The sequence below is a fragment of the Helianthus annuus genome, chromosome 9 (assembly GCF_002127325.2).
Source record: "Helianthus annuus cultivar XRQ/B chromosome 9, HanXRQr2.0-SUNRISE, whole genome shotgun sequence".
Lineage (NCBI taxonomy): Eukaryota > Viridiplantae > Streptophyta > Magnoliopsida > Asterales > Asteraceae > Helianthus > Helianthus annuus.
This window is the reverse complement of record NC_035441.2, coordinates 24467345-24484598: the sequence shown is the minus strand read 5'-3', so window position 1 is coordinate 24484598 and position 17254 is coordinate 24467345. Positions and strand designations below refer to the sequence as shown.

The 17254-nt window shown below is 39.5% G+C and overlaps 1 protein-coding gene across 1 annotated transcript in view; it reads right to left on the bottom strand.

The window, feature by feature from the left end:
• Positions 1-207: 207 nt before the first annotated feature.
• Positions 208-17254, bottom strand: part of LOC110877291 (wall-associated receptor kinase-like 8) — a 59276-nt gene continuing 42229 nt past the window's right edge. Inside the window, exon 4 of the mRNA XM_022125445.2 lies at positions 208-1459. Within this exon, the coding sequence (XP_021981137.2) occupies positions 294-1459 (1166 nt within the window). The 3' untranslated portion in view covers positions 208-293. The remainder of the gene's footprint in view (positions 1460-17254) is intronic.

Genomic DNA, 17254 nt, shown 5'->3' with positions numbered 1-17254 from the left:
AGCGTCTCGATGAATCTTTTACAAACTTTTCATGGAGTTTAGTTTCAAAAGTTAGTTTTACATAAACTTAGTTACTTCAAGAACACAAGATCTTGCTTTAAAAATCATCTTTCAAGTTCACAAGCATTTACGAAAGAAACAATAAGCATAGGGACAAATGAAAGTCGGGTTGTTACATTATTATTATGATGACATAATAAAAAAAAACTAACTTGTTTGTGACAACCTAAACTTAATTCTATAACCAATCTTGAAACTATATGAAAACATCAAATTTAACAAACATTTTTGCATCACTGACTAAAGCTATCACTTAAAGTCAAGAATGTTGATGATGATTCACCATAACGTAAGATTGCTAGTTCCTCTTCGTAAACCGAATGAGAGGTATTTGTTAGAACTGTAGAGGGAATGTCCGATTTTCGTATAGTTTCTAACTCTATAGCAACTTCTTTCATCGTTGGTCTATACTTTCCATTCAGATTTAAGCATCGCATTGCTAAGTTAGCTAGAATCAGAAGCTCATCCCTAGTACCCTCTTTAATCACCATTGCATCAAAAATAGACATAACACGCCCTTCTTCCATAGCTAACATAAAGTATGTAGCCAAACTTCTATTTTCACCAAACCTAGTTAAAGAAATCGGTCTTTCCCCGGTTAACAGTTCAACTAAAACAACTCCAAAACTATAAACATCACTTTTTTCAGTGAACTGGCTAGACTGGAAATACTCAGGATCAAGGTAGCCAAACGTACCTTTGACTAAGGTAGTCACATGAGTTTGATCTAGTGAGACAAACCTTGAAGTTCCAAAGTCAGACACTTTGGCTCTATATTTGTCATCTAAAAGTATATTGGTGGTTTTAATGTCTCTATGATATATTGGAATAGAAGTTGCCGAATGTAAGTAAGCAAGTGCTCCTGCAACTTCAGTAGCTATTTGTAATCTCATGTCCAAAGACATTGGGAACTCGTCAATTTCGTTGTGAAGCCGGTCATACAAGGTACCATTTGGAATGAACTCAGAAACAAGGAGAGGAACGTTTGTCTCTAGGCAACATCCCAATAATTTGACCACGTTCCTGTGATTGATTTGAGATAGAACGACCACCTCATTGATGAATTGCTCCAACTGGCTTTCATCAACTATTTTTGATTTCTTGACTGCCACAATCCTTCCATCCACTAACATCCCTTTATAGACTGTACCTTGACCTCCTCGTCCAAGAATTCTGTTTTCATTGAAGTTGTCAGTGGCCTTTTGCAACTCACGTGATGTGAAATGTATGGTTTTATCAACTAAAGATGGATCAGCCTCTTCTTGTTGTTTTAAAAGTAAACCGCCGTTGCGTTTAAAAAACCTTTTTCTTTGCCTCTTTTCTTTTCCTTTTTTGATCACTTTGTACAACACATAGCTGATTGCAACAAGGAATAGTACACCCATGCTTATGCTAACACCTGGGTGAAGGCCAATACAATTTCAATCATTCGTAATTAGTAGACTAAAAGCAGTTTTATTACTAATAACCATAACAAATTAAAGCATTCGCCGAGTAGTTTTATATTCATGTAACTTTCTTTGTGGTTACAATATTAAGCTACTAATAGATCTATAATGTTAAAAGTTTATGTTGCCAAAAGAGGCGATTGAGAAAAATCTCAAATTAAATATCCACTTCCAATTGAATAAAAAATAAGGGTTTAAATGAGCTAAAACATCATTATATATGTCTAATTGTGATTGTTGTATTGAATGTTGTGTAGAAAATGGTTACAAGGGATTGGTATATATAATACTCATATATAGATAAACTACCCTCTAGTATCTACATAATGACACCTCTAACTAATCATAAACACATTGTGTCTGATATTCCCCCGTAAGATAAGGTCGGGTAACAAAATGTAGCTTAAATCATAAAAATGTATATCTATGAGTGGATAGCGGTTTTGTAAAGATATCCACAATTTGATCTTTTGTAGATATGAATAGGACCTTTAATTTTCCTTGTGCAACGTTTTCTCGTAGAAAGTGAAAATCAACTTAAACATACTTTGTTCTGGCATGGAAGACATGATTCTTGGATAAATACATTGCACCAAGATTATCAAACCAAAGAGTTGCAACATATGTTGTATCTAATCCAAGTTCTTTCAACAGAGCTTCTAACTATGTGAGTTCAACCAATGTCTTGGTTGGGGATTTGTATTAAGACTTTATGGAGGACTTGGAAACGGTTTTATGTTTCCATGCAATGTAAGAGATGAGGTTGGAACCCATGTATATGGAATATCCCCTCGTGGATCGACGTTCGTCTACACAACCTGCCCATCAGAATCCGAGGAGGCCCACATTGTAGAGCCTTGCCTGTGAGCATCAGTAAAGGCTTATATATGAGAACTAGAGTCATGTCGAATGAGGAAGCCATGATTTATGGTGTCCTTGAGATGACGGGGAATGCGTTTGGCAACTGACCAACGGTTTTCGGTAGGAGCATGCATGTGTTGGCAGACATTGCTAATGGCAATAGTGATGTTAGGTCTAGATAAAGTGACATACTAAAGGGCCCCAACTAACTGACGGCATTTGACCAGATCTGATAACAGTGGACTATCTGCAAGAGAAAACTGTTGGTGCACTTGTGTCTGTACTTTGTCTGTATTCGGTCACGATGTAAACGATGTCCTGATTAGTGTTGTAAGTTGACCAAGTCAACCATCCTCCGGTTTGACTTGGACAACAGTTGGTAAATGTTGAAAGATGTTTCTGTCTCGAAGGATAAGAGATCGAAGGATGATGTGGATCCTTCGATCTCATCGAAATATATGCTTCGAATGATTAGACCTCGAAAGGTGATCCTTCGAAGTCCATGCTGATCCTTCGATTGACTTGTCATCGATAGATGATCCTTCGGACCATCTATCGGATCCTTCGGACTGGACATCATGGGCTGGGTATAAATACCCATGCAGTGTGTTGAGTTCATTAGAGAGACTTAGACAGATTCACACAGAGACTTTCGAGAGAGCTTGAGAGCATTCTGTCCAGAAAACACACACACACTTTGAGAGTTTACAAGTTAGATTTGTAAACATTGTGCTTGTAACCGAAACCTTCATTTGCATTAATACATTGGTGTTAATCGGTAAACCCTTGTGTGTTGTGTTTATACTTGCTTAATCTCGGTTCGCTTGCTAGCTTGGATTCCGCACTCGCTAGTGGGTTAGTATAACAAGGTTTGAGGTTCGTCATCCTCCGACAAGGGACCTACAAGTGGTATCAGAGCCAAGGCTCTTTACCTTGTTTAAAACCGGGTTTGTTCAAGTTTTGGTGTGTTGGGACACTTGGTTTGGATTCCGTTTTTAGTGCTTTTCTTGGTTTTTCTTACATAAAAACGCGTTCTAAACCTTCGGGAGTGTTCAAGATTGGGTTGGGTAACTTAAAAACTTGTTTTTGAGTGTTTTGGTAAATTCCGGCAATATCTCCGGTCAAAAATTCCGGTGACCGGATCTGGATAAGGTTTCCTTTTTGGGCAAATTATCTTTCAAAATCTTAGTTGGTGGGAAAGTTGTCAGCCTGCCATACTCTTTGCCGAAAGTTGACCTTACCTACCCATCACCTTTTCACCAACCTGTCACATCAGCGTCAGTGTGTCAGACTCTCTCGAAAGATATCTTTCGACATCGAAAGATCATCTTTCGACCATCTTTCGATCAAGGAAGGCTCGAAAGATTATCATCCTTCGACCCATCCTTCGAAGTCTGAAACATATCCTTCGATAAAGGAATCTATTCGAAAGACAGTGTCCGAAAGATAAGGATTTAACTCGAAAGATAAGGATCTTTCAAAGGAGAATCCTTCGAGTTCTTGAATCTTTCGAAATCATTGTTCGAGATTCAACAGTAATCTTTCGAGTACTATTGATCCTTCGAACAATAGTTGATCTTTCGATTGTGATCAGTTTATTGTTAACAAGTTTCTGTGATTTCAGATCTTTCGACCAGGATCCTTCGACTGTGTAATCTTTCGGAATTTTCACTTAGCATTTATTTTGCTTATCAATCATGAATCCGAGTTGGTGGAATCCGGCACCAGATAGTGGTAAATATACAAGTTCAGGTGTCACTCCCTCATGGTGGGGTACACCGGCTCCAGACGATGGAAAATACACGAATACAAGGTCATCTCCTTCATGGGCCGAGTCTCCGGTATCGACATCTTCTCAGGGAAATCAATGGGCATTGGTATCGAATCAAACTCCGAGCATTCAAAGTATTCTATTAAGCGAAAGCGAAACAGGAAGTTTGAATCGACCTCCAAAGTTGATGCATTTGAATGAATATTCAGGATGGGTTGAGAGATTTAAAACATATGTTCTTGGTCAAAATACCGAATTGTGGATACGTTTCACTACGGATTTCGATCAAGCCATAGAGGTTGCTGCTTCAGATACTGCTACGTTTGCCGATCTTCCAGAAGATAAAAAGAAAACCTATGATCTGGAAAAGAAGGCATACGCCATTCTCACCCAGGCGTTAAGCAGGGACATCTACCACCAGTTTGTCAGCTTCAAGACAACAAAGAAGTTGTGGGACGGGTTGAAAACCAGAGGAGTAGGAAATGCAACAACACGTCAAATGCGTCATGATCTGCTCAAGAAAGAATTTGATGGTTTCACTTGTATGGATAAGGAGTCCTTGGGAGATATGACCAGCCGGTTTTATCATTTGCTTACGGAATTGGACAGTTATGGTGTAACGACAACTCAAGTTGAAGTGGTGAAGAAGTTTGCTGATGCTTTGTCTCCTCAATGGAGTAGCTTCTTGGAAATCCTGAAGTACAACGGAGTGTTGAGAACCACTAATATCAACGACTTCGTGCAGCTTTTGGAAAACAAGGACCAGGAGGAAACATTAAAGGCAAAAAGAGTCCCAGTGGCGCAAAATCCAGAGATATATTGTGGAACTTCCAATTCTTCGTCTGCAAGAACTGGTCCACATGCTCCACTTCAAACGGCGTTTGTCACTAGCACGGATATGTATGGCAATCCGGTGCAAGTTCCTGTAAAGCCACCTCCTACCACAGACATGTATGGAAATCCAATACAGCCACCTCCTCCTCCTCCTCCTGCTCAAACACAACGTGCATGTTATGGAGGAACATCATCTGCTGGTCAACAATCAAAAATAGGTACCGTACAGCTTGACACGTCAAGCTTCTCTAAAATCAGTGTAGAAGTAGCTAAGGAACACATGGAGCTGCTTAACACTGTAGTGAGCGCGTACTGTGGGTTAATAGAAGGTCAGATTGGCAACATTAATCTGACACAAGAAGATTACAGGCAGATTGATAAAGAGGAGATGGACTTGATGGACATCAAGTGGGCCTTTGCGAGTGCTGTGAGAAGAGCAAAGGATTGGATGGAAAGTACTGGAAGAACCAGCTTGGAAAGTAAAAGAGACACCAAGTATGGGTTCGATAAACAAGCTGTTAAGTGCTTCAACTGTGGTGAACGGGGTCACTTTAAAAGGGAGTGCACAAAGCCAGCTCAACATGGGAATCAAAACCCCTTCAGAAATCAAGGCAACCAGCAAAACAGAAACAATGATCGTACATTGGTACCCGTCAACAACCAAACCAACCGGGCACTTGCGGTTCAGGTGGATGAAGGTTGTGACTGGTCAATCCAGTTGGGTGGTGATGCTCCCGATGGAACAGCATGTTTTGCTCAGATTGTGAAGAAGTTAGTTCACACCAGTGGTGGAGAATCTTCTGCCAGTGGTGGTGAATCGTCTGAAGATGAAGACTCTTCTGGGTACAGCAGAAGTGTTGATGAAGAATCATCCAATTCTGGTGATGATCATGTGGGTGAGACATCAAATGCAGCAATTGATGCAGACATTGATGAACTTTTGGGGGAAGCTGCAGCAGAAACTCAAAGAAGATCTATTCTGGTGGATCAAGCTGCTTATTCTTCGTCTTCTCTCCATTCAGCCTTTATGGCTAATGTCGACGGTTCATCAAGTCAGGTATGTGTCGATGAACCCACTGCTGTTAATTGTGATGAATGTACTAGGTTGCATGCTAGATGTGCTGAAATGGAAAAAGGTATGTCTGAGTTGCAAGGCAAACATGATGCTTTACAAGCTAGTTTGTTTGACTTGCAAGACAAACATACTAGTGTGAATGAGAATTTGAGTGACTTGCAAAGTAAGCATGACGCTTTGCAAGAAAAGTATGATGTGACTTTCCTCCACAATCAGAAATTGACTGTGGACCTTTCCAAATGCACAGAAGCCAACATGTTTTATGAAAACCATGAAAAAGAATTTAAGTCAGTAATTGAAACATTAAAGAAAGATAAAACTGAACTGACTAAAATGGTTTCAAGAAAACAAACTGATATTAATTTGTATATATCTCGCCTTGAGATTATGCAAAAAGAGATGGCTTGTGTGAAAACCGAAAGTGATGCGATCCAACTCAAGCTAGACAGTTATTTGAGCTCTAGCTATGTGTTAGATCACATCATTGATGTTCAGAAGGAAAAGAGAGATGTCACATGCATAGGCTACAAGAAGTGTCCACCACCAGTGAGACATAATTATGATGCCATGCCTGATGAAGAGGACAGGGTGTTCTTTGAACCGTCTGTGCCTCTAGATGTTAAGGAGTTTGCTGCAGGACTCGGATACCAAAAGGAAGTATCCTCAGATTCAGATGTGTCAGCAGATACATTTGTAAGTGCTGAACAGAATCAAGATCCTCCAGTTGTGATTGAGGATGCTGATTCTTCTAATGATGAATCTGATGATACTGTCCCAGCAAAGTCTGATGCGGTAGCCAAAAATGAGGACATACCTCTTGAGAATCACATTCTATGTGATCCCCCTGTACAACCCGCTAAGACTGTTGCAACTGAGTCCTCATCTGCAGAAGAGCCGGAGAGTGTGAATTTGCTGTACACTCTAGTTGGTGATGATAAAATTTACTCAGACAAAGATTTTCCCATTAAGAATGTTAATCAATCCTTAATTTGCAAAGTCTTTGAAAATTCGACAAGTAAGTTTTTGGGAAAGACAGGACCACGTGTTACAGTTACACAGTGTCCTCCTATTCCAAAGGCTGAAATTCGAAAACAATTTGGCAACAAGAAATTACCAACAGTGCCAAAGCAGCAAAATCACACCAAGCCCAAAGGAAAAACACCGGCTCAAGTCCAAAAGAAGCCGAACCAAAAGAAGAAGAAAAATGTTAACTTTGTGAAATCGACGGGAACAGACAAAATTGAAAAGTTTGAAAATCAATCTAACTTAGATTTTGTCAAGAAAACTATTGTCGAGAAAAGAAATGAACCAAGCAGTTCAAAGCCTAGTACCTCGGGTTCACAAAGTTCAACATCATCGGCTAAGCGATCACATGATACTTCGGGGTTTGTTGAACGAAGATCATGTTTTGAGTGTGGAACCATTGGGCATATAATTCGAAATTGCCCATATCTTCATAAACAAAAAGAAAAGGTTGATGATCCCCGTGGCAAGACTGACCGTAAGCCATCTGTTTCCACAAAACAAGATCCCCGACTTGTAAAAGAAAGGGAAAAGAAACAGAAACGCCAACAGGTCAAGAAGATTGAAAAAGCAATTAAAACTGATGTGGTTCAAAAACAATCTGTTGCTGTAAAACCAGAAAATTCCAAAACTTCAAACAATCAAGAAGTTAAAACTTTAAAGAAAGACACTGGTAAAACAAAACAGACCTGGAAACCAAAATCGGTTACTGAATCAGGGGGACCATCACAATTCACCAACCATCAAAGACAAGAAGTTATTGTCATTGATGAAAATGGAAGACCCAAGACCACAATGGCTTGGGTCCCCATCTCCAACTAATTCATTTGAGTTCATGTGCAGGGTGCTTCAGGAGGAACTATCAGTAGTCATTGGATTGTTGATAGTGGGGCATCCAGGCACATGACAGGCGACATGAAGCTTCTCTACGACGTTAAATCTATTAGAGGAGGTTATGTTGCTTTTGCTGGAGATAAAGGTGGATATATAACGGGTGAAGGAATGATATCTAACGGGATTGTCAGCTTTGACAAGATCAACTTTGTGTAACAACTTGATCACAATCTTCTTAGTGTTTCTCAAATTTGTGACAAGCAATTCTCAGTACACTTTGATGCTAATGGATGTTATGTGCTGAAACCCGGCTTCAAAATTCCAAAAGAATGGATTCTCTTGTCGGCTCCAAGGATAAATGATTTGTACGTCCTTGACATGAGCCAAGCTATTACTACGTCTGCACAAGCAACTTGTTTCGTTTCTAAAGCCACAGAAAAAGACACTATCTCTTGGCACAGACGAATGGGTCACATTCACCTACGCAAGATGAATCATTTGGTTTCAAATGAATTGGTGAATGGTGTTCCCCTCAAAAATTTCCATCTTCAAGACGTCTGTGTTTCGTGCCAGAAAGGAAAGCAAACAAAGAAGAAGCACCCTACAAAGAAGATCAACACGGTAGCAGTTCCTCTTGAACGCTTGCACATGGATTTGTTCGGTCCTGTCAAGCACAAGAGTATTCGGGGTGATCAATACTACCTCGTGGTTACTGATGATTATTCAAGATTTTCTTGGGTTGCGTTCATGGCACACAAGAGTGAAACCTTTGGTATTATCAAAAACTTGATCATTCAGATTGAGAATTTGTATAAGTTGAAGGTTAGGCGGATACGTAGCGACAATGGTACTGAATTTAAAAATCATTCCATGGCGGAGTTCTGCACTTCAAAGGGTATTCTACATGAGTTTAGTGCAGCTTATTCTCCTCAACAGAATGGTGTCGTTGAACGTAAGAACCGCACATTGATCGAGACTGCTAGGACAATGTTGGTAGAGTCGCAGCTACCCATTCCATTCTGGACTGAAGCTGTGGCCTCTGCATGTTACACATTGAATAGAGTTCTTACAGTCAAAAGGCACAACAAGACCTGCTTTGAGCTTCTTCAAAAACGGAAACCAGATTTGTCTTATCTAGAACCGTTTGGAGCTCCATGCACAATCATCGACCCTAATGGAAAGTTTGGGGCAAAAGCAATTGATGGATACTTTCTTGGGTATGCCACCCCTAACTTACGAGTCTGGAATCTAGAGACTAAAAGGGTCGAGGAATGGTCTGAGGTCAGAGTACAAAGGCACACCTTGCCAGTCAAAAATCCGGGTCAACCTTGGATGTTTGAGTACGATGACTTCTTCAATTCGATCAATGTTGAAGCCGTTGAAGAAAATGCTGCGGCTAGGATGTTTTTCGAGAGTGACAATGCAACAGTTTCACCGGTGGTTCGTCCGATTCTTGTTAATCAAGAACCATCTTCTTCGGTGAACAATAATACTCTCAACAATGAGGATTTTCATGATGCAAACGAATTGAACGAATCTTCAGAGGATGATGAATTTCTAGATGCAGATCAGGAAGCTCCTACAACAGCAGTTCATGGTACTTCAGAGGGTACTCCTCCAGTGGATGCACATAGAACAGCTGAGGCCACTGCATCATCCTCTTCGTCAATTCTGGGTCTTGATTTGGTTGTTGATCTTAATCTTAACAACCTGGGTATAAATGTTCCAGTTCCAGATAATCCAGAAACAAGGATTCATAATACCCATCCTCAACAAAACATCATTGGAAATGTGCAAAGTGGCGTTCAAACAAGAAACATGTTGCGAAACAACAACAATGCAGGCTTGTATGCAGCTATTCGAGAATCCGGGCAACAAAACGATTGGTCTTTCGCGTGTTATGTCTCACAGGAAGAACCAAGAACGTGGAAAGAAGCCTTGAAAGATAATGCTTGGGTTGAAGCAATGCAGGAAGAACTGCAACAATTCCAGAAGCTGGGTGTCTGGAAACTCGTAGAGAAACCTGCTGGATATAAGAAGATTGGTACCCGTTGGGTGTTTAAATGCAAAAAGGATGACCGCGGAGTTGTTATCCGAAACAAAGCACGTTTAGTCGTTCAAGGTTTTCGTCAGATTGAAGGGATCGACTACAACGAAGTCTATGCACCAGTGGCACGTCTCGAAGCAATTCGAATCTTTCTAGCCTATGCGTCCTTCAAAGGATTCAAGGTTTATCAGATGGACGTGAAAAGTGCATTCTTACATGGTGTGGTTGAAGAAGAGGTATACGTCGAACAGCCTCCAGGTTTTGAAGATCCTATCCATCCCGATCGGGTTTGGTTGCTCAACAAAGCTCTTTATGGTCTTCATCAAGCACCGCGAGCTTGGTATGCAACCTTATCTCACTATCTGCTGGAGAACGGTTTTCGTAGAGGTCTTATCGACTGTACTCTCTTCATCAAAGAACAAGATGGAGATCTTCTTCTGGTACAGGTATACGTTGATGATATTATTTTTGGTTCTACTAATGATGTCTTGTGTAGGGAATTCGAGCGCATTATGCAGGATAAATTCGAGATGAGTGCTATGGGGGAAATGACCTTCTTCTTGGGCCTACAAGTACAACAAACAGAGTCTGGGATATTCATCCATCAGACTAAATATGTTGGTGACATCTTGAGCCGGTTCCAGATGTCTGATGCAACGCCCATTGGTACCCCATTGCCAACAAATCACGGAATTACTCCTGACTTGAAGGGAGAAGTTGTTAGCCCCTCAAACTATCGCGCAATGATCGGATCTCTTATGTACCTCACAGCATCAAGGCCAGACATAATGTACCCAACGTGCCTGCTTGCCAGATATCAAGTTAACCCTAAGGCCTCACATCTTGCAGCTGTTAAAAGGATTTTTCGTTATTTGAAGGCGTACCCTGACACCGGTCTGTGGTACCCTAGGGATAATAACTTTGAATTGGTAGCTTTCAGGGATTCTGATTTTGGCGGATGCAAAATCGACGGTAAATCCACAACGGCTGGATGTCAGTTCTTAGGAAATCGCCTAGTCACATGGCAGTGCAAGAAGCAGACGTGTGTCGCTACGTCAACATGCGAAGCTGAATACATTGCTGCCTCAAGTTGTTGCTCCCAAGTTCTTTGGATCCAACAACAAATGCGGGACTACGGTTTTGAATTCCTAACTACTCCTATTTACGTTGATAATTCTGCTGCTTTAGATATCACTAGAAATCCTGTGCAGCACTCAAAGACCAAACACATCGAAATCAAATATCACTTCATACGTGATTGCTTTGAGAAAAGGCTAATCGATGTTGTTAAGGTCCACACCGATGACCAACATGCCGACTTATTTACCAAGGCATTTGACAAATCAAGATTTGACTTTTTATTATTGGTAAATGGCATTAAGGTCAAGCAAGAGTAAAACCAACATCGGAAAATCATTTTTGTAAATATCTTTGTGTTTTTAAATTTCTCTTAGTTTATTGATTTTAGGGGGAGTAAATCCAAAAATCTGAAAATCCAAAAACATCGAAAAATTTCAAAAACACAAAATCAATAGAAAAACAAAAATGAGTTTCCTGGCGAGCAAAAGAGAAAATGATAGTACATCAGTGGTCTATCCAAACCTCTTTAAACCTTAAATGAAAAACAATTAGCAGCTCTATATAAGATGTATCGGTAGGCTCACAATCATTTTAAAGTGTGCAGGGTGATATAAATCTTAATCGACTGAAGACCAGGTGGGAACCATTCATTGGCATATGGTCTTAGTACCGAAATTTCGTTTGATAGATTGCCGAGGTTCTGAGATATTCGGTCTTTATGCTGCTTATCATCTGGGTATCATGGTTGTATCTTTTACCGAAAAATAACGGGGACGCAAGTCTAGATCTTCCATGATACTATACATACGTGTACATATTACATACTGCATTCGACCTCAATAAGTGATAAACAATCACATGTCCAAATCAAATAAGTGATAAAATATCACATTTATCCGGGTGTCAAGTTCGTCTCTCTGCTGTACGGAAGTACTGACCTGTTCACGGACTTGCATCTGTGCCCTCATGCATATGAAAATCAAGTTCCTCATCAATAAGTGATTATATCACATAGGACTTGTTTTCAAATCAAAATAAGTGAGTATCTCACATTTTATACGGTCAAACAGATGATAATCGGTATACTCACCGGTAAGATGAACTCTCGTGCATACCTTGATACGGGAATGTGTCGTGATGTGGATGAACACCGGTCGGTAAGTATAAATCATACCTTAACGTATCCCCTCGCCATGATTACATCTGATAGGTTGAGCTTAAGTGGACAACAATACCGATAATTGTTATAGGATGCTTATCTTAATATTAACTAACTGAACAACAAGAGTGTTTTGGCATGACCGTACACTGATATGATTCTCTTACCCTCGAAACTCGCAAAAAGAATGTTTGTATATATTTATTTATTTACTGCTTAACGTTTATTGTGTTTCTTTTAAACAGTTTCGTCGTTTGGTGCATATCAGCACGACATTAGCGGTGATGTCGTTTGATAACACTCAAAGGATTTTAAATTGTTGTCTTTTAATTTTAAAAATACCAAAAAGATTTTAGGCGTGTTTTAATATAAACCTTATAAAAGCCAAAAAGATTTTCTTTCTTCTTTATTTTCGATCGTACGATGTTGGAGCTCAAGTCTTCGTTACCTGAAACCTGAACGAAAACCGAATTGACTAAATCTTCATAAACGGTCAAAATTTGCAAGTTTTGAAAGTTAAAACTAAAATTGTGACAAATTTATTAAACTTTCAAACTGTCGGACGGTGTTTGACTATGACATGGTCATTCGTGTGTCATTTGGTTATACTAACTATTCCAAGCAGTTGTTCTCATTACGCGTTTAGATTTCTTGCATGTGCAGATTCTAAAGGCTAGGAGAACATGGTCGATGACAAGCTTTGGAATGAAGACACGACGAGAAGGCGCTCAAAAGATGAAGATGATCGAGTTGCCGCTGGCCATCATCAACACCACAAGGATCTCACTTCGTAAAGATCAAGTCATTCACGAGCATAACTCAAGGGGGAGCTTATGCCAAGGGGGAGTTTGTCAACACACTTCCTACATGATACGGGTAGTTTGTTGATACACTCTCTGCTTTCAATACGTGAAGACTTTGAAGATCCTCCGACTTTGAAGACTTGAAAGGACATCAGAGTTTTGAGAACTCGAAGACCAAAGACCATCGAAGTTCGAGACGAGTCTACAATTATAGAAGATAAAGACAAAGCTACAGCCAAGGGGGAGTTTGTTGGTGCACTTGTGTCTGTACTTTGTCTGTATTCGGTCACGATGTAAACGATGTCCTGATTAGTGTTGTAAGTTGACCAAGTCAACCATCCTCCGGTTTGACTTGGACAACAGTTGGTAAATGTTGAAAGATGTTTCTGTCTCGAAGGATAAGAGATCGAAGGATGATGTGGATCCTTCGATCTCATCGAAAGATATGCTTCGAATGATTAGACCTCGAAAGGTGATCCTTCGAAGTCCATGCTGATCCTTCGATTGACTTGTCATCGATAGATGATCCTTCGGACCATCTATCGGATCCTTCGGACTGGACATCATGGGCTGGGTATAAATACCCATGCAGTGTGTTGAGTTCATTAGAGAGACTTAGACAGATTCACACAGAGACTTTCGAGAGAGCTTGAGAGCATTCTGTCCAGAAAACACACACACACTTTGAGAGTTTACAAGTTAGATTTGTAAACATTGTGCTTGTAACCGAAACCTTCATTTGCATTAATACATTGGTGTTAATCGGTGAACCCTTGTGTGTTGTGTTTATACTTGCTTAATCTCGGTTCGCTTGCTAGCTTGGATTCCGCACTCGCTAGTGGGTTAGTATAACAAGGTTTGAGGTTCGTCATCCTCCGACAAGGGACCTACAAAAACTGTTGTGATGAGGTTATTGGAGAGGGTACCCATTTGTAGTCAGTAAATGCATTACAATGTAGAATATCCGAGATGTATTTCTTTTGTGACAGAAGAATATTCTTGCCTAAATGCAGTGTGATGAGCATCAGCTTGAGCAATGGAGTCTCAAAGCTTCCGAGCAGTAGTACCTTGGACATGAGAGAAGGGTGCTTCAGAAATAGTTGAGATGATGATCATGCGTGAGCATCATTTGCAATCCAGGATTGAGAATTGGGGTTGAGAGTAAAACTAGTGGTAGAGTCTGAAGCTGAAGCCATGGCAACAGTGGGACTCAGACAAGAATTAGAACCATCAATATAGCCGAATAAGTTGTTTGTGATAAAAAAAGGTTCAAACATAATTTTCAAGCACCCATATGTTGTTAGAGAGAGGGTAAAGGCAAATTTATGCGAGTTGGTTGAAGCTTTTTCTTGTGGAGTTAACAAGGCAATGGTGGCTGTTTGTGAAGTGTTGTCGGTGACCTAGGACTGTCGCCTAAGAAGTGTCTTCAGTATATCACCAGCAATCAGGACTGTCTCCTAAGTTCGCTGAGCTAGTGTTGCTCAGTTTGAACTTGCATTCAGGCAGTGTCACTAGGCAATGTTGCCTAAGTCTAGTGTCATCGGGAGTGTCACCGGGACGTGTTGTGTTCAAAAGCAAGAGTGTGGCCTGGAGTGTCACCAAATCTTCATGTGACTGTCACCTAATCTTCATGAATTGAGTGTTACTGGCAACGGTAGACAGCAACGGTGGTTAGCTCTGATACAAGCTAAACACTGTTATTTGTGTGTAATTGTGATTGTTGTATTGAATGTAGTAAAAAAAAGGTTACAAGAATGGGGTATATATAATACCCATAGTTACACAAACTACTCTTTAATAATCACTTTGTTACACCTATAACCAATCATAAATACATTGTGTAAAATAAAATTTGAATAACAGGATTTGACGTTTGGCGGCGAAAACCAAATCAATGTTGTATTTTGATGTTGGGTTCAATTGACAAAATCATTGGAATTAAGGTGATGCTCCCCTTAAAGTTAAGGGTTCGAGCTCCACCATAGACGAATTTAGTGCAATAAACCATTAAAAAAAGAAAAGAAATAAGGTAGAGCCAAACTAACGAAGGAAATGAAACCAATGAAGTGTCCAGTTAAAATTAATATTTTTACAAATAATTTTATAACATTAAAAATAATCTACCTTATAATAAAAGATTCCAATTAATTTCATGTGTCAATCTCTAATAGTAATAGTAATAATAATAATAATAATAATAATAATAATAATAATAAATAAATAAATAACCGATAAACGTACCTTATATGGCTCAAGAATTTTACAAATTCATCTTTTCCCCTTTTGTTTAGTATTTTTTTATTAATCTTTTTTAAAATTAAACTATAAATGAAAATACAATTAATAATAAAATACATAAATAGTAACATATAACAAAATAATTTATTTTGATACTCTAAAAATGTATAATGTATAATAACATGTATAAAACTAGAGTTAAATGTTCTTAACCAACTTGACATTTCATATCATATCATGATTAGTAATATATTTGGCATTTATGAAATAGGCGTAACCAATTACATTATATTTATTCAACCCGTGTATTATACGGGTTTATTTAACCCATGCAATATAGGTGTTTTTTAAGATATGTTTTTATTAGTTTGTATATAAAATTGTATATATTCGACTCGAGGTTCTTACCTAGTACGCTAATAAAGCTCAAAATTTATTTATAACAAAATTTTATAGACGATACTGATTTGAAAAGGTAATTATTTTTTTCGAATATTGTTTTTTTTTTCAACATTAACTCTTGGTTTCGAACATGCACTACAAGAAAAGTCACCATTAGTGGCGACACCTTTAGCGACGACGCAGGGCATTAGCGGCGACAACATCGCGTGTCGCTGCTAATGCCCTGTGTCGCGGCTAAAGGTGTCGCCGCTAATGGTGACGATCCATTTGAGCCAGCAGCAGCTTCTCCTAGCCATTGATTAGGTGATCATCCAATGGTGGACATCTCTCTTGCTTTTCTCCATCTTAAAAAAACACACACCTCCCCTTCATCCTTCTCATACACATCACACTTAACTTTCAACTACACACCACCACCTCCAACGTCAAGCTGATCTACCACCGTCGGACCATAACAACCATCAAGCTCCACCACTATCAAGCCGAACCACCACCACTGTCACCGTCAAGCCGGAGCACCACCACTGTCACCGTCAAGGCGGAACACCACCACTGTCACCGTCAAGCCGGACCACCACCACCACTGTCACCGTCAAGTCAAGCTGGAACACCACCACTGTCACCATCAAGCCGGACCACCACTTTCAAGCTGCACACCACCGTCAAGCTCTGTCGTCAAGCTCCGGCCACTAGCTAGTTTTTATCTCTTGTAAATCATGTAGTGTTTATCTTAGAAAATCATGTTATGTAAATCTGATTTTAATGAGAAAATATGTAGTGTTTTGCTTCATTATCGAATTCAAGCAAGTTTAGTAACAAATTAGTCGTGTTTTGTTGGTATGAAAATTGATAAAGCCGTCTCCGGTGAATTTTCAGGCGAAACTCCGACGAAGCATTAGTGGCGACACAATAGCGGCGATTACTTAGCATTAGCGGCCGAGTATTAGCAACGCCATCAATAGCAGCGACATGTCGCCGCTAAAAGTTTTAGTAGCGACAAAAGGGGTCTTTAGCAGCGACTCATGTCGCCGCTATTGGTGACCATTTCTTGTAGTGATGACCGTACTGGTACAAAGATTAGACATGGTTATTTTTACCACTTACTTGGGTTTATATTCAGCTTCATCGTTCCTAACTAAAATTAGATGGGTGTAAATGAAAACTAAAACACCTTTAAGTGTGTAATTATAATTGTTTGTATTGATTGTGATTAGGATTTTACAAGAAGACGTGTTTATATATTAACCATATTTACACAATACTATCTCTAGTTGTATTTACATAATATTGTCTCTAACTAATCATAATTATATTGTGTTTAAGACTCTCCCGCAGACTAAGGCCAGGAAACGACTTGTAGCTTGGAATGTAAATCTGTGAGTAGGTAGAAGCTTTGTAAAGATGTTTGATCTTATGTAGATATGAATTTGATCTGTAGTTTTCCTCTGCTACCTTTTCTCGTACAAAGTGAAACCGACTTCGAAATGTTTTGTTGTTGCATATGGAAGAGTAGATTTCTAGAGACATGGGTAGCAGATAGTTGGAGGAGAAGTTTTGTCTATCCCAAGTTCTTTCGGTAGGGCTTGTAGCCATGTGAGTTCAGCCACCGCATCTGCTAA